The following is a 15,740-nucleotide window of genomic DNA, read 5'->3' as shown; positions in this document are numbered from 1 at the left end:
ACGCAAACTAAGAATAGGTGCGCTTTCATGCCAAATGCATGGTCGCATTTACCCGTCTCGACTGGCACTTTTCGCGATTCAGTACAGAGTACGGATACAGCTTCTCAAGACATTATGTGCGGTCAGTATCCAGAACATCTGACGCAGCGTCTTTGCAACGGCATGATGTTGAGATTCCTGGTACAGCACTGCCTGCCTGGCTGTCTCGCCGCGCTGTCGTCGCCGTCGTTGTCGCCGCTGCATACCGTGTGCCCCAGTCGACCAAGCGCATGTCCCACGTGCCGTGCCGTGGGTTTGTTCCAGTAGGCCAGTGACAAATGACAGTTGCATCGCGACATCCATGAATGCGTTCCCAATCCTAGCGGATCATCCACGATCTTTTTTTTTTTTTTTTTTTTTTTTTTTAAAAAGCACCTGGCCTGGCTTGGCCGGTTGTCCCCTTCTTGCCTCCTTCCTTGCCGTGTCTTGTCTTGCCTTCCTTGCCTTGCCGCGCCTCTGCTTCCGCTTCCCGTCCCTGGTCTTCCGGTCGGCCCCCGCTCCCTACCCTGCACGAGGACCTTGCTTGCTTGCTTGCTTGCTTGCTTGCTTGCTTCCTTCATCCAACGCCATCTCATCGTTCAACTTCAAATCCGACATCAACGGCACGATCAAAGCTAGCCGTCGCGTCCCCGTGTCCTGCGGGTTGGTAAGAGCTTCCATCCCCCTACCACCCGTAGACTTGCGAAACTAACTTCAGGCGAAATTCCGCGGATCAGTTCCTCTCCCCTGGCGGTTGGCGAGGCGATCCTCAAACACGACGACACCACCCACAAGTCACGGCACAAACTTTGTTCGCCTCAGTCGGCGATTGCCAGACTCGTCTGACTTGAATCTCGTCACATATCCGCGCCTCCATGCCACGACTGCACCATAGACGCCCACGCCTACGCCCACGCCCACGCGCGCACATACATAGTAGGTAGATACGAGCAATGCATCCCTGGCCCAACTCAGCCTTCTTCCCTTCCCCCCAGTTTTTCTTTTGAGACGACTCGAGACGAAACGAAAAGAAAAGCGAGCCGACGTGCCAGCTCCCTCTGCTGAAACACATGTTGTTCGTCTCCGGGCCACACCTCTAGGAGACGCCGACTCCTATTTCCAACTCCGATACTTCTCAATGTGAGTTGGTTGCACTGTTTCTCTCCTAGGTTACAACTTCAGATGGCGCCATCATGCACTCCCCTCCTCCAGCCCACTCGTCATTCCCCCACTCACCATGGGCCAACCAACCACTCTTCAAAAACTACCCGATTGCCTGACCTGAGTCAACCCGCACTGCCGCCAAAGCCAGAGCCAAACCCCTGTGACGGTCTGCTTCTCTAACCGCCCGCCGTTGACGTCGCGCATGGTGCGCTGGCAGATCGATTTGGGCGCATACTAGAGATTTTTGAAGCCGCAGGAGCCCAACATGACCTTTTGGTCACTTCACCAGACCCGCCGTCCTTTTAGCTCTCGCGTCTTTTCTTTACGTGGGGCCCTTGTTTCCGCACAGGTACCGTCCGAGTATGGCGGATATGACCAAGACAGTTGATGCTCTCGCAATTGCTTGGTGGTCAATACGATGCTAATTATGACCCTTGTGCAACAGCGCGCGGAGAGACCTAACCAGAGCCTCCCACGATTATCCCTGCGCACGCTGTGTCGCCCATCCGAGATCCTACAGCATCCATCTCGTCCCATCCAATCTGCCGGTCACATTCTCGAACATTGGCTTCTCGGCTTCTGTGTGACTCCAGCCAGGGAGGCCCTTGGGCTACTGCAATGGCGCGGTGATTGCTTTGCAGGAACACGCACACGCCGCTGTGCTACGGCGACCTGAGAATCCAGCAGTCCGGGCCGTCTTGCACGTACTATGTACACCAACAACTCCATACAGAAAATGCCACAGATGGCAGACAGCTGCACTGGTGTGAAAACATGCTGCCCTCCCACAGTGCACACAGAGCACGTACCACATCCAATGAATGATGAATAGGGAATCCTTGCTACGATTCTCGCACCAACTTGCCGCGGCTCAATCGGGGGACCTGCTGCTGCTGCTGCTGCTGCTGCTGCTGCACCTGACATCCTTGTCAGTCCTTGATGAGTAACCCAAGCCACACCTTTGCTCGCCGTCGTTGTCTTCTCGTTGTCATTATCGGCTCAAGAGGGGGGGAGGGGCGAACTGCCCGCGATACCGCTGTCTTTTAGTGCAACCGCGTACTGGGCCAGATCGAACTCGTCGCATCCCGAAGCAGTGATGGTGAGCAAGTACGCTACAACGACTGAGGCTCGAAAAACCAAACCGATGACGTCTGAGCACCCTCGTGGTTCTTTGAGGTTTCCTCGAGGTAGCCACCACCCGCGCCCCCCCCGTTGCGCCCATTTACTCTAGGGTCCGACGTTTGGGTGACTAGGGTATTTCTGGGTGCGAGCAAGGGCTGTCGATTTGCTAACGGCGACCGGTATCGACAAGACAGGCAACGCTCCACCAGACTACCTCAAGCGTCCGTACTATAGTACATACAATAGGACCCAGGCTAACCATCCCAATCCTCACCAGCCGCAGAAGGGGGGGAGGGGCGTTCAAGCTCCTGGATCTGGCCCGGCAGCAACAAACGGTGAAGCTACCTTAGACTGCCACTTGCATCGCCATCTCGAGCTGTCGACGAAGCTTATATTCACAGAGAGCCAGCCACACCTTCTTTCACTGAATACCTGTTACTTTCTTCGTCCTGGACTGCTCGTCTGGCCTGGCCTGGGCTGCTGGGCTAGAGGGCTAGCTAGCTGGGTAGGGCGTTGTACCCCTGTGCTGTTGATGGGCCCTTTCCCATACGTACGGTCTTCGTTGGTACTCGTTACGACGACGTATCTCCAGCCTCTTGGAGCGGTGAAGATGAGTGTTAGTCTAGACTCTGCACATCACGCCAATATTATTCTTCAACATTATCTATTCCCGCCTCTGTCGTCGCACCGGGGAGCCGTTCCGTTCACGCCTCTCTTGTCGCAAGCTAACCCTACGCTTATCCACTCACAATCATTTAGCCGGGATTCTATCGCCCACATTTCTCTTGGAGGGTCACTGCATCGTCCAATGGACGTCCTCTGGGAGCAGCTCATGACACCCCAGCTTCTCCTTAATCAATGTACCGAGTGGTTAACTCAAGGGACTTCGGCCTTCTTGGGCATTGGCGTTATCGCTCATCCTCTTTTTTTCACCCATTTTATTTTATTTTATTGTGTTTGCCTCTTCCTCTTCGGGCCTGTTGCCAATCACTTGAGTCTCCCTTGCTCTGCCTAAATATCCGGCGTTGTCTCCTACACGCCTCCCGCCACTTGACTCTGCTTTCCCTTGCCTCGCCTTACCACACCCATACACACACACACACACACACACACACACACACACACGCGCGCGCGCGCGCACACACACGTACACATACACGTCTCAGTCACATCAACAAGTCGCTCCGGCGCTGGGTTAGCTTCCTCACCACCCCCTTTTCGACGTAAACCTTCAGGGTCTGGCATTGCATCATCATCCAGCTTTGCTTGTGCTACTCTAGTACAACAATCCCCTAACCAGCCTCAAGTATGCTCTCCCATGGACCTTTGGTCAAGCCTCCGCCCCAGCCGCTCTCGTCAGCCCTTGCGGGAGGGAGAGAGAGAGGTGTTGCCAGCACCCGTGGCCCTTGCAAGGCCGGCCTGCATAAGCTAATTCGGAACACAGACAGAACCACGCACAAGTCAGGCCCCCTAGCAGCGGGACACAGAAAGGCCTGCAGCCACATCCCAGACCGAACCGCACGGCCCCGGCGAACAACGTTCGTCCAGCTCCCTGGTCCATCCCCGGAAAATTGGTAGACCGTCACACACTACCCAAACCGGCTCGACCAGCATCTAGGTACTGCTCCAACCGAGCAAGGAGCTAACTACACCACCCAAGTTTCTGTCCCTGCTACTGTTAGCCACCTTGGTTCAGAAAAGCCAGAAGATTCATCGACTTGTTCCTTGACTCTTCCTCGTCATCTCCTACACTTGATCCAGGTCGGCACACCCAAGCCCGCAAGCCTCATATTCCGTGCATCACCGGGCTACCCTCCCCTGCACAAGTGTAGGTACTGCATACTGCGAACAAACGCTGCAGAACCAGAACCATACACCCCCCCTTCCCCCTCAGCCAATACCTACTGTACGGTTAGCTACCCAGCCTTTGCCTAAAAACCCCGGACCCGGATACAACAAGGAAAGAACCCATCAACGCGTCTTTGACACCATCCCACGCTCCATTGATCGCAAAGAACGGTACGTGCTTTTCATCTCTAGTTCTCGTCTTCTGTTCCCCCTTCGATGGACGCGCGCGGGCAGGAGTCAAGTCCTGTCCTGATTTCAGTCGTATTTCCGACGGCCGCCGAGATTGCATTTCAATATGCATCATCTGAAGGCGATGCTGTTCGGCGCCTGTCCGCATAGGGCTTCCATTACGCCCAAGCGCGTCCTGTTTCAATTTCGGTAACGTCCCATGTTGCAGTCTGCGCATGAACTCGGCCTGCACGACTCAACGCATTCCCCCTCCTGTGTGCCATGGCCCTCGTCCTCGCTCCTTGTATGATTGTCTTCAAGGGGGTGTGCTATCTTACTGGGGCTCACCGTCGGTACCCGGTCGCGTGTTTTCGCGCGGTCGCATGAACTTGCTCCGATCAAAGTTGAGAAAACAAAACACTTGATGCTGACTTGAGTCGACTTGCAGCTAGCTGGGATATCTTTGTTTCACAACGCCGTCAACATCGGACAGACCTGCCCAACATCACAGGTTCACTCCTACCCACGCCCGCATCCAAGAACGAATTGAGATTTACCGGACGCATCAATAGCGACACCTGACCAGTTTACTTTGCCTCAAGGTGAGTGCGCGTAGCAGGCCTTTCCCAGGCTGCTTCAGTCAGCCAGCGAGCTGGCCTGCCTCCCCCCTTTGGTCCTACGGATCTCAACTTTTTCCTTGCCTACGCGCGTCCATTGAGCCGGATGACTTGAGGGAGAAAACCTTGAACCAAGCGGTGCGGGGGAGGCAGAGGTTGGGCACCAGGACACCTATACCTCGACGGTCTAATATTTGCCAGGCTGGCTGGTATGGGACAACGAACATCCCCGTTGGGATGATTTGGAGTCTGGCCAGAAGCCTGGGCAGGCCTGGCACGGAGAGCCTGGTTCAAGGTTCGCTAGCTACAGATGACAGATGCTAACAAAGGCGCGCAGAAACCACCTCGACATCAACCCATGACTATCAGAGCCATGGCCCAGAATAGGCAGCCCTCAGGGGGCTACAAGCAGGAGCACGACCACGTGAGTTGCCTCTTTTCCTTCTTGACAATCAATTCTCAAACATACCTACCAACTGTTGCCGCCGCCGAAAGGCGGCATATCCATCTACCTATCTTCTATCTACGCTGGCTCGTTCCCACTATTTACCCGTGTTCTTCTTCCCTTGCACATTTTTTTTTTTAATTACTCAAGCTATCGCGGGAGCGCATAAGGGTGTTTGCCTCAGCATGAGAGACTAGCCGGCTCAAGTGCTTGCAGACTTGTCAGTCGGCTATTCGCTTGGGCGGCGAGTCGTGACAGGCGGCAAACACGGGCCTCGACTGAAGCTCTCGAGTGGGAGTCGCAGACGAGGCCAAACAGGGATATAGGGTTTGAGCTACGTGCATGGCTGGCGTCAACAAGACGAGGCCCCGGAGATTCCTGGGATTTCCGTGGCTTCCAGAAGACGGCAACGCTATCGCAAGCTTGACCAGGTCAGGACTCCAAAAAGTCTGGGATTGGGCAGGGTGGCTCCTGTTTCACCAATGACCGGGGCTGTCTCAGCCATCATTGCATGAGTGGGCCCACCCGACCTCGCTGTACCACAACTGCTATTCCCCTTTTGCACATTTTTTTCTTTTCTCTTCTTTTTTTGCCCTCTTCTTTTTTTCGTCCTGTCGAGAGTTTGGGGGGGGGGATTTGGGGAGAGTGAGAGAGTGAGAGGGAATGAGTGGGTGAGGGGACAGAAGCGGTTAGCCGGGGTTGGGCAGGGCATGGTCAGATGCCACCCAACCCGGTTCGAGCCCCGGGAGGCTGGTTAAACCTTGGAGACATTGGGAAAGCTTCCTTCTCTCCTCCCTCCGTCCCAGAGACAAGCTTGCAGTTCTGCCCTAAGTGGTGCAAGAGCCCTGGTTTTGGCCGAGTCTCTGGGGGGATATTTGCTCCTGTTACCCCCTGGCAAGCCACACGATTCGCAAGAAGCTTTATTTCTGGCTGCCACAGGCATGCAGGTCTGGCGCGTTTTGCTCGCCCGCTGTTCACCATTCCCAGTGAGCGGAGACGACACATTAGAGTGATGGCGAGCGCACCGAGCCGAGAGGTGGCTGGTTCGTTGGAAATGAGGTACAAACACGGCGGTGCGAGGCAAAATAACGGCGGCCAACATTTCAACGGCTACCCGAACCTGCTTAGACGCCGCCTAGTGTTGTCTCGAGTACAACGGGTACCAACCTTTCAGCTTTTTAGCCTCAGTGAGGCCCGGGCCCTCTTCGCTGCCGTTCGGGGTTGTTCTCCGCTATCCCTCACGTGGACATGGAAAAATTGATAAGCGAGAGCGAGAAACAAAGATGGTCACAGCCCCCCCCCCCCCCCCCCATTTCTCTCTCCAGCATCACGGCCACGTCACAAAAGGAAAAAGAAAAGAAGACGTGTTCGGCTCAAGCAAGCAGCGAGCTCGTTCTAGTCGATGAGCTCGCTCGCGATGCACGCACGGGATGTAGCGCACACCGTCTGGTCGGCCATACCCTGGCAAAGCAAGATGAAGATGAGGTGACGATTGTAGAGATCTAGAGGCATCGGGGGGGTGGGGTGTGTACCCCCCTTCTTTCGTCGTCCGCCTCTGTCCTGCTCCACGGCACACATAAGTCTTGATGGGGGGCGGCTGCCAGCAGCCTTCTCCAATCGTGGGTGGCTGAGCAGCATTGAGATGGTGGAGGAAGGGCGGCGAGGAGGAGGGGGGTGTTTCCCCAGCCGATGCATCAGCATTCATTCGTTTGCCATGACGATTCGGAATCGGCTGCTGTTGGGTGGGCATTACTCTGCGAGCGTACTTCCTTCCCGCCCTGCTTCCTTTCCCTCTGGCTCTCTCTTTCTCCCCTCTCTCTCCCTCCCTCTCTATCTCTCTCTCTCTCTCTTTCTCCTCTTCTGATTGTGTCTTGGAGGTGGAAACTTGAGATATGATTTCTGGTGGACGATGCTACTATGCACGACGCGAGGCGAAGCGGAAGTCGTTCGTTCGTGTTTCGGCCCGCGCGCCAGCTCTGCGGGAGGGGAAATGGGGCAGATGCTAGGGCCTGTCTGCCGCCGCGCACTTGACTAGTCGTTCGCCGCCCATTGTTCTCGCTTTGGAGGCAACGGCTGGAGAGGGTGACATGGCTGCTCCAGGATGGTCGCAGGCCATGGTGACCCCATCTTCTGTCTCTGCTTCTTCCCTGAGCCGGCTGTTTCTGGGGCGGGAACAGACGGATGTATCGGCAACCTCTGAGCACGCCCATCAGACACCAGTTCGAGCAAGTACTGGGTACAGCGTTTCCGCATAGCCCTCAGCACCGGGTTCCTGGTTGTCCCCCGGGACGTGGGTGATACATGGGTCTTCGGCACGGTCTCAGTGTCCCAAGTGCCAGCACCATCCATCCCCCTCACTCCCAGTGCCAGCAGCAGCAGCAGCAGGCATGACGGAGCAGACCAGGAGCCTCGGAGGAGCATCAAGCGGGCATGGGGGCTTGCAAACGTCAGCGCGGGATTCCTGTCCCAGGTCCCAAGTAGTAAGGGTCTTGTCCAGACTGGCTTCCACAGACTGTTCCTCCAGGCACACACACCACACAAACACACACACACACACACACACTCACATCTTTTTCCCTCTCTCCCGAGTCCTGGCCTCTCCGCCTCGGTTTCCACACCGCCTTGCACCAAACAGATGCAGGATGGGCCAGGGCAAGAGGTGGGGGGCCAAAGCAAGGGAGTCGGGAATCGAAGTGGTAAGCTTCCTCTATTCAAGGGGCCCCCCCCCCCACCCCTTTGATGGCTGGAAATGCACGGCAGTGGGCCGACCAGAGTTGCAGTCGTATTTGCAGTTGCAATCAACTCTCTCATCCAAGTGGATAATGGGAGGCGATTCAGACACGAGAGAAAGAGAGAGAGAGAGAGAGAGAGAGAGAGAGAGCGCACGCACATACAGACACGCACCCATATACACCCCCCCCCCCCCCCCCCCCCTCCTTCCCCCAATACCCAGAAAGAGAGAGTGGCAGAGACAGACAGAGGGTATCCGGCGGCATCCCGGTATTATCCTGGTCCACTGCCTAGCCCCGGACGAGGCATGCCTGATTGGGTAGTGACTCCAGCTCGGCCCTGCAAGTGGGTGTCGCCATTGGTCACTTCATCTACAATGCAGGAAACCCCTGTCACGTTTCTCCCATGCGCTGTCCCACACACCCATGTATACGATACGTACACAAATACAGGCGCACCCCACTCCTCATTTCACCCCATCCTACTCATAATATACACACGCCCCTCCCTCACAGCCTCCCATACCATCCATTCCTTCACCTTCTCTTCATGAAGACGGAGGGTTCTCTGTAAGGAGAGACTCGGTGCCTTCCTAAGGTAAGGCTCGCTAGTCTCACCCCTCCATCTCACTCTCCAGCCCCTCCTTCCCTCTTGTCCCATCTTCACCTCTTCTACACGTACAGACAGACACACAGACGGACAGTTACGTCCTTTCCTCTCCTCGCCTTCCTTGCCCTCGTCCATGCCGCCATGCCATGCCATGCCATGCCATACCCACCCTCCTTCCTGCCAATGCACGCCCTCCCCGGTCGTTATATCCCCTGTCCTTCCTCTTTCTACGCGCCGTCTTCGTGCTTTTGTGCCTCTGCAAGTTGCAGCAAGAAAAAGCATCGAGAAGCTCTTCTCTGTCAGGCTTGCCGTCTGCATCAAACCTGCGTTCGCCAACCGACACGATTTCACTCGGTGCCGCTCTCTATCTCTCTCTCTCTCTCTCTCTTAACGCTCTTCTGGTACGGTAGCCAACTATTTGCTTTCCCTGTCACTTTTCTTGCTTGCACAAGTCGCTGCGGAAACAACAAGACGAAAAAAGAAGAAAAACGAAGAGCAGCGCGCACGCGCACACGCACACGCACACGCACATACACATACATGTATGCTTGTTCATAACCCTAGCTGCATTTTTTTTCCCCATACATTCTCTCTACCTAGTTTTTGTGTCGTACTTTGTTTTGCGCAACCCGCTATCCATATCTCTCTCATCTCGTTGGCTTGTTTGGCGTATTGCGATTACCACTCTGGTATTGATCCCGCACACCTCTTCACATCACTTCATTACACATCACCGTCTCATCAATATACATCACACACCGAACATGGCCTCTGGCTTGGGCGTGTGTACAACTAGCAGATGTCTGTTCGTTACCTTGCCTCCAATTTTTGCCCCACGGCCTCGGTAGCGCGCTTGCAAGGACATTGCCGTTGACTCGGTTGATATCTCGCACTCCCTTATCCACACACACACACACACACACACATACTCTCTGTCTCCGTCTCCTAATTCCTCATTCCCCGTATGTGCCGCACCCTCGCATTGTGGTGGCCCAAGGTATCAAGGTACCGTGCCATTGCACCCGGCCCCCTTCTCTCTTGGATTACCTTGCATTGCGCCTTCTCTGCCCCGAACAAGAAGCGACAGCGGTGTTGTATCAAGCTCCACCGCATTCGCACCCCCCTTCCCCCGGTACCTTCTATCGTCTGCTTTTGACTTGGCTCTGGCTCTTGACATTTTCTCTTGTATTGTCGTGCGAGTTGGCTCTGGTCCTGGGTCTCTCCGCTACTCTTCCGGCTCCATCTCGAGTGAGAAGAGGATACACGCGATCCGGACGCGGCGAGTAAGATGGAGAACAGTTCTCGTCCCAAACCGCCTCCTGTCCCGACCCCGGCCCCGGCTCTCTCGCCTCCCCCCCCCTAGTACTTTGCACTATCTGCTCATCCTGTCCCAAATCATTATTCCCCATCTCCCCATCATTATTACCCACTCCAAATCCGACCTTGCTCCAATGTTCAAATAGCTACCCTGTTCCTCTCTTGTACCCTCACTCGCCCAATCCCCTCTCCTGCCCATATTCCTGCTGCACCCTCGCTCCGATCGCCATCTCTCCTCCATCCTTCATACTCCCTTGTCATCTCATTGCATCTTTTCCCGTCCCTCAAGCTCCTGCTGGTGGTGTGTTCCTGTCGCCTTCTCCAACAACCGTTAGACACCCCCGGCATCGCCCATTTTATCTACTCTCCCCCGACTCTCTGCCTGTACTCTCTACCTTACAAGCCCTCCTCATCGTACTACCTTGTCCCCCCCCTTCCCCAGTCAAGAAATTCGCCAGAGCCAGCTAGGCTGCCTACCTACCGCCTTCTCGAAACTCGACGGGTTCCGCTTCCGAGTCACCCTCGTCGAAGTAGTATCTACCTACCTACCTACCTACCTATCTACCTACCTATCTACATTCCTGCCCAACCTCTGTTCATTTTCCTTAACCGAAGCTTTTGCTTGATTATTCAGGGGTAAAGTAAAGCCAGAGTAATATCCTTCCACTCCTGATTCCTACCCTCACCTCCGATCTGGTCACCGCGCTGTAGTATGCGCCTTGGCCTTGGCCTTGGGTCCGGAGCTGCCTCCTTTCCAAAGCAAAAAATCCCACTTTATACCAGAAAAGGGGTCCCAAACTGGGTCTAGCACGCCTCGCCCGCGCGCAACCCTCGCCGACGAGCCAAGGAGGGGAGCAACAGGGGCAGGAAGGAACCACTTCTCAACATCCGCACCTGCCCTGGTACCTACCTGGACCCCCCCCCCCCTTCCTCCCCCCCGTCCCCTGACAGTGTCAAGGTGCAAAAAATAAAAATACAGACGCGCCGCGCCCTGCCTTGCCTCACTTTGTTTTTTCTCCCTCCTCTTCTGCTTGTTAACACTCAACTTTAATACGTCGAAGCGTCTTTGGATGAGGGACTAATGGGTCTTTTCTCTATGCAGCATCACCCCCACCATCAGCCCCAGGGTCAAGCGCCTACTCAGCAGCAGCAACACCTGCAGCACCAGCAACATCCTCGACCCTCGAGCATCGTCCATCAACAGCATCATCCCCAGGCCCAGTCGCAGCAGCATCCCTCCTACGCCTCTGCCGGACATCCCATCGCGCCCGCCTACCAGCAGCAGAGCCAGGCCACCAGCGCCCAGCACTCCCAAGACGCTCTTCCCTACTACACGCATCCGAGTCCCTACAGCACTCCAGGCGCGACAAGCGGATACGCATCCGCCGGTGAGTCTCTCTGACCCTCAACTAACCCGTCCGAGACGCGTATCCCGCGCGCGCGAACCGCAACGGGACGCGTCTTGGGGATGGCTTCACTCGAGAGAGAGCAAGACGTGGCTAACGACGAACCCACAGATCAATCCGACATGATGGCCGCCGCTCAAATGCCGAGACCACCTTACCCTCCCATGTCCTACCACACGCCGCAGTCGAACTCGCCCGCGTCGGTGGCCTCCCCCTCCCAGCATGATCAGCACCGTAGCATCTACGGCCAGCCGCCGTCCCAGCCTCTCCAGCAGCACATGTACTACCAGACCCAGCAAGCGCACTACCCGTCGATGCAGGCGCAACCTCAGCAGTCGCCGTACGCGCAGCACGCCGCCCAGACGCACCAGTCCATGTCTTCGCAGCCCAACATGATGATGTCTGCGCAGTCTCAGCAGCAACAGCAGCAGCAACAGCAACACATGCCCCAGCACGCGGCGCAACACAACCAAGCCCAGATGACCAACAGCCCGCGCGGTCAGATGAAGACGGAGCCCCAAGTGCCTCTGCAGCTGCAGAAGCCGCAGACGACCCCTATGCAGCACGCTCAGCATCCTCAGAACGGTGCCGCGCTCAACACCCCCACCGGGTCGACTCCAGGGGGCGTTAACCCCAATGCGGCGCCCGGTCCCATCCCGGCCACCACGCCCCTGGTCGTCAGGCAAGACCAGAACGGTGTTCAATGGATCGCGTTCGAGTACTCGCGCGACCGCGTCAAGATGGAGTACACCATCCGTTGCGACGTCGAGTCGGTCAACACGGACGAGCTGTCGGCCGAGTTCAAGACGGAGAACTGCGTTTACCCAAGAGCCTGCTGCCCCAAGGACCAATACCGAGGCAACCGCCAAGTGTACGAGACCGAGTGCAACACGGTCGGTTGGGCTCTCGCCCAGCTGAACCCCCCTCTGCGCGGCAAGCGAGGCCTCATCCAGCGCGCCGTGGACAGCTGGCGCAACAGCAACCAAGATCCCCGGCTCCGAAGCCGAAGAGTTCGCCGCATGGCCAAGATGAACACCAGGAAGTCGGTTCAGGGAGGGCCTCACCCCGGTGGACACATGGGCGGCCCCAGTCCGCCAGGGATGCCTCAAGGTGCAGGTGGCATGGGACCCGCGGGTGCATCATCCAAGATGCCTGGAATGAACATGGGTCATATGTCGCACGCCAACGCTCCGGGTGGAGGGGATGAAGTCGGTATGTTCCACCAGATGTGATCAAGAAAAGCCCCTCAGCATCTGCAGCGTTTGCGAGCCCCGTCGTTGTTTGTTGATTGTCGTTGCATCGCACCGCACATATACACACTGCCCGGCACAACCCCTCCCCAAAGATCGTTGATTATGTGATACCTTTCCCCCCTTTTCATCACCTGCCTGTCAGCCGTGCTCGAGAACGACACGAGCTTCATCATAAACACAAATCCCTTTTTTTTTTATCATCTCTGTGCCTTTATTACATTATTCCTCTGCTAGTTGGTCAGATGTCTCGGGAATGGGTTCGTCGCACTATTGTCTTTTTTTTTTTCTCTCTTGCGCTTCCTGATGTATAGCGCCCGGTTTTCGGCCGCCGCATCAAAGCAACTGCCACGATACAGCAAAGCTCGCCGCGGGTCGAGAGGGATTTCCTTTTCTCTACGGCACAGATCTGTACATTACCATAGTTGCTGCACGCAGTTGCTGCTGTTGCTGTCGTTAGTCACTTGTCCCGAACTTGTCGGGCAACATGCGGTATATCTCTTAGAAGAGATGCCGGCAAAAAGTCGCATTGCTTAGCGTTTTTTGGCATTCAACCCCATCCTTTCGCGTCCCTATCGCCTTGGCTTCTGTTGTCGTCTCGTAAGAGAAGACGACGGGAAGAGAAGAAGACAAAAGAAAACCAAAGCCCCAAAAGCTCATGCCATGGCACTCATGTACCTCCAAAACAAAAAAAATCGGAGCCCCTCCCCGAATACTCCCTTTTGTTATCTTGAGCGTTTCGCGTTGCCGTTGATTCGTATTATCGGGGTTGTCGATCAAACATATTTACCCCTCCCGTACTCCGCTCGTCCGCATACGCCTTTCCGAAATCCGTTTCCATTATCGTTTTAGTACCACTTTGGCTGACTTATTTATATCTGAACAGGAGATGGCGAGTACATGGATGAGCACCATCACCACCACCAAGCCCCCGCAGGCCAGGCTGGCGGCGACGACGTGAGGCAGTCGCAGGTTTTCTCCAGCAGTTACGGCAGTCATGGCGGCTACCCAGCGCCCAGCTCCGGTGCAATGTCCCATATGGGCAGCGGCTCTCACGGCGGTGCCGTCACTGCGCGCCGCCACAGCCGCAGCGACAATGGCGAGCCCGAAGACCTGTTCCCAAACATCCCAGAGGCCAAGAAGCGCAAGTTCATTCTCGTCGAGGACAATGTCCGAGGCTCCCGTCTGCGTGTCAGAGTCACGCTAGACGGCGTCGACACCAAGGAGATTCCCGACTCGTTCCGCAAGGGTGCGTCCGTCTTCCCCCGGTCGTACTTCCCGCGCGAGATGCAGAGCCCGCCGCCGTCAGCCACTGGCTCCAAATTCTTCCAAGAGGATGCAGATGAGGAGGATGACGGCGTCGAGGAGACTGAAGGTCGCGGCTCCCGCAGAGGCGCCGGCAACAGCAAGTCCATGGTCAAGGTTCCCATCGGCGAGAACACCGAGGGCGAGGTTGCCATTCCGCGTATGAGGAAGAGTGTTCGAGGCAAGGAGGTTCGGCTGAACGACCTCGGGTACCGCATGGCGTGGCTGCAGAGCCGTGTCTTTGCGGGACGGACTGTGTTCCTCCAGAGAGCCTGTGAGTGTTCCGTCCCCAGTCGTTGAGTGAAGCGAGACGCTAACAGGCGCAGTGGACTGCTACCGCAACAAAACCCGTTCTGCTATCGAGTCCATCATGCAGGACGTTAAGACACTGGCACCCCACTACGAGACGCGCGTTGGCAAGCGGAAGTGGAACGAGAGAATGAGGAAGGGCGAGGCCGAGGAGTAAGCGGCTCACGCTCGACTCCCGCTCAAGATTGCGAACACTACTATGCCCATCTGTGACGGTTTCTTCTCACTACACACTTGGACGGACCGCATTGTTTTCCACAAACCTCACCATTCAGCATCGTTCAAGCGTGTCGCACTCATCATCAAATCGGTTCGTGCATTTTCCAGTGCTTATTTCGACTTCGTTCCGCGCGCATCGTTCATACCTACGTCTCACGACCACACAGCAACACACACACACACATGCGGGCAACCAAAAAAAAGTCAAAACATTTGTATTTATATGTGCCTAATCAATTTCCGATAAGTCTAGAGAGGAGGCGGGGACAGGGGAAAGCGGAGAACCGATCTTCTCGGACGATGACATGACGACGACTGCTATTTTTCTTCTTCTTTACTCTCTTTTATCCTCTCGACCAATGGTGTGAACCGTCACTCTTTGAGGGACGGGATGGTCCAGACAGGTTCGGACAGATGTGGCTCGGCGGAGGCTACCACTTTTTCGTTCATGCAGCAAACAGCACACGAGCTTTGCTACGACGCCTTGGACCCACGACGAAAAGATATGAGGCGGATTTCTGCTTTTTCCCCTGCTCCAAAAAGAAAAACTTCAAGGCATTCGGTTCTATTTTTCCTCTTTCTCTTCAAGTTGGGCTTTCTCATTTGGTTTGAGGCAATCCAGGTTTTGCTTCCGGTGGAGGGGTGAGGTCTATCGTTTTTTTGTCGATTTCTCGGTACATTCTTCTTCTTTCTCTTTCGTCTCATTCCTTCTCGTTTTCGGTTACTATGCGGGAAGGGGGAGTCGTGTGTTGATTCCCGTCTTTTCCCCCATCGTGGCCCGCGCGCGATATATTCTTGGTTGCCCAAAATTCGATTCTGCGAGGCGTCGAAGAGAGCGTACTTGCTGGCTTGAGATATGCTTCCCCCACCTGGCGGCGGCGCATAAGGAAGCCAAGAATGGAGGACTGACTGACAACGGGGCATGGAATGGGTTCTTCTTTTTGCTATTTTTTACTTTGGGGGGGGGCGGAACGAACGGGGTTTTTATAGATTTGGCAGTTAAAGAATCACTTTTTTTCTCCCGGGAGTGTTCTTCATGTCCAGCGCAGAGACTCCCATGATGAAAAGAGAGAGAAAAAAGCAAAGATTGATGCCATGTGACGTAACGTGTGATTTTTTGATAGCGGGTTAAGATTAATGTCGGGTTCCAAAAGGAGAGCGACTAGAGTTTCGTCGCTGAGGGCTGTCGAAAGCACTCGCAGTAGCATGCATG

General features: G+C 55.6%; 6 protein-coding genes across 6 annotated transcripts; 3 read left to right on the top strand and 3 right to left on the bottom strand.

Annotated features, from left to right (window-relative positions):
• Nucleotides 1–1,447: 1,447 nt before the first annotated feature.
• Nucleotides 1,448–2,925, top strand: LY79DRAFT_577077 (uncharacterized protein; the record flags this gene model as incomplete). Its single annotated transcript, XM_060559852.1, has 5 exons — nucleotides 1,448–1,531; nucleotides 2,015–2,110; nucleotides 2,230–2,281; nucleotides 2,436–2,537; nucleotides 2,897–2,925. The coding sequence occupies 5 exons, from the start codon at nucleotides 1,448–1,450 to the stop codon at nucleotides 2,923–2,925; spliced, it is 363 nt and encodes a 120-aa protein (XP_060417786.1).
• Nucleotides 2,926–6,002: 3,077 nt separating this feature from the next.
• Nucleotides 6,003–6,692, top strand: LY79DRAFT_543231 (uncharacterized protein). The gene has a single exon (XM_060557032.1). The coding sequence runs from the start codon at nucleotides 6,101–6,103 to the stop codon at nucleotides 6,641–6,643; it is 543 nt and encodes a 180-aa protein (XP_060417785.1). The 5' UTR covers nucleotides 6,003–6,100; the 3' UTR covers nucleotides 6,644–6,692.
• Nucleotides 6,693–7,213: 521 nt separating this feature from the next.
• LY79DRAFT_543229 (uncharacterized protein) lies at nucleotides 7,214–8,003 on the bottom strand. Its single transcript, XM_060557031.1, has one exon. The coding sequence runs from the start codon at nucleotides 7,801–7,803 to the stop codon at nucleotides 7,414–7,416; it is 390 nt and encodes a 129-aa protein (XP_060417784.1). The 5' UTR covers nucleotides 7,804–8,003; the 3' UTR covers nucleotides 7,214–7,413.
• Nucleotides 8,004–8,509: 506 nt separating this feature from the next.
• LY79DRAFT_36388 (uncharacterized protein) lies at nucleotides 8,510–9,373 on the bottom strand. Its single transcript, XM_060552770.1, has one exon. The coding sequence runs from the start codon at nucleotides 9,037–9,039 to the stop codon at nucleotides 8,584–8,586; it is 456 nt and encodes a 151-aa protein (XP_060417783.1). The 5' UTR covers nucleotides 9,040–9,373; the 3' UTR covers nucleotides 8,510–8,583.
• Nucleotides 9,374–10,946: 1,573 nt separating this feature from the next.
• Nucleotides 10,947–14,733, top strand: LY79DRAFT_36312 (uncharacterized protein). Its single transcript, XM_060552755.1, has 4 exons — nucleotides 10,947–11,426; nucleotides 11,556–12,656; nucleotides 13,581–14,273; nucleotides 14,326–14,733. The coding sequence occupies exons 1-4, from the start codon at nucleotides 11,120–11,122 to the stop codon at nucleotides 14,463–14,465; spliced, it is 2,241 nt and encodes a 746-aa protein (XP_060417782.1). The 5' UTR covers nucleotides 10,947–11,119; the 3' UTR covers nucleotides 14,466–14,733.
• LY79DRAFT_36313 (uncharacterized protein) lies at nucleotides 14,734–15,558 on the bottom strand. The gene has a single exon (XM_060552756.1). The coding sequence runs from the start codon at nucleotides 15,449–15,451 to the stop codon at nucleotides 15,002–15,004; it is 450 nt and encodes a 149-aa protein (XP_060417781.1). The 5' UTR covers nucleotides 15,452–15,558; the 3' UTR covers nucleotides 14,734–15,001.
• Nucleotides 15,559–15,740: the final 182 nt, after the last annotated feature.

Source organism: Colletotrichum navitas (genome assembly GCF_030913465.1).
Source record: "Colletotrichum navitas strain CBS 125086 chromosome Unknown LY79scaffold_10, whole genome shotgun sequence".
NCBI lineage: Eukaryota > Fungi > Ascomycota > Sordariomycetes > Glomerellales > Glomerellaceae > Colletotrichum > Colletotrichum navitas.
Note: the sequence above shows the minus strand (reverse complement) of the source record. Positions and strands in the feature narration are given on the sequence as shown.

Bases quoted from the DNA above. Each gene is read 5' to 3' on its own strand.
- LY79DRAFT_36312 (XM_060552755.1), top strand. From the start codon at position 11,120: ATGGGTCTTTTCTCTATGCAGCATCACCCCCACCATCAGCCCCAGGGT. The intron at 11,427-11,555 runs GTGAGTCTCTCT...ACGAACCCACAG, and splicing joins AAGCGGATACGCATCCGCCG to ATCAATCCGACATGATGGCC. The intron at 12,657-13,580 runs GTATGTTCCACC...ATATCTGAACAG, and splicing joins GGGTGGAGGGGATGAAGTCG to GAGATGGCGAGTACATGGAT.
- LY79DRAFT_36388 (XM_060552770.1), bottom strand. From the start codon at position 9,039: ATGCAGACGGCAAGCCTGACAGAGAAGAGCTTCTCGATGCTTTTTCTT.
- LY79DRAFT_36313 (XM_060552756.1), bottom strand. From the start codon at position 15,451: ATGCCCCGTTGTCAGTCAGTCCTCCATTCTTGGCTTCCTTATGCGCCG.
- LY79DRAFT_543229 (XM_060557031.1), bottom strand. From the start codon at position 7,803: ATGCTCCTCCGAGGCTCCTGGTCTGCTCCGTCATGCCTGCTGCTGCTG.
- LY79DRAFT_543231 (XM_060557032.1), top strand. From the start codon at position 6,101: ATGCCACCCAACCCGGTTCGAGCCCCGGGAGGCTGGTTAAACCTTGGA.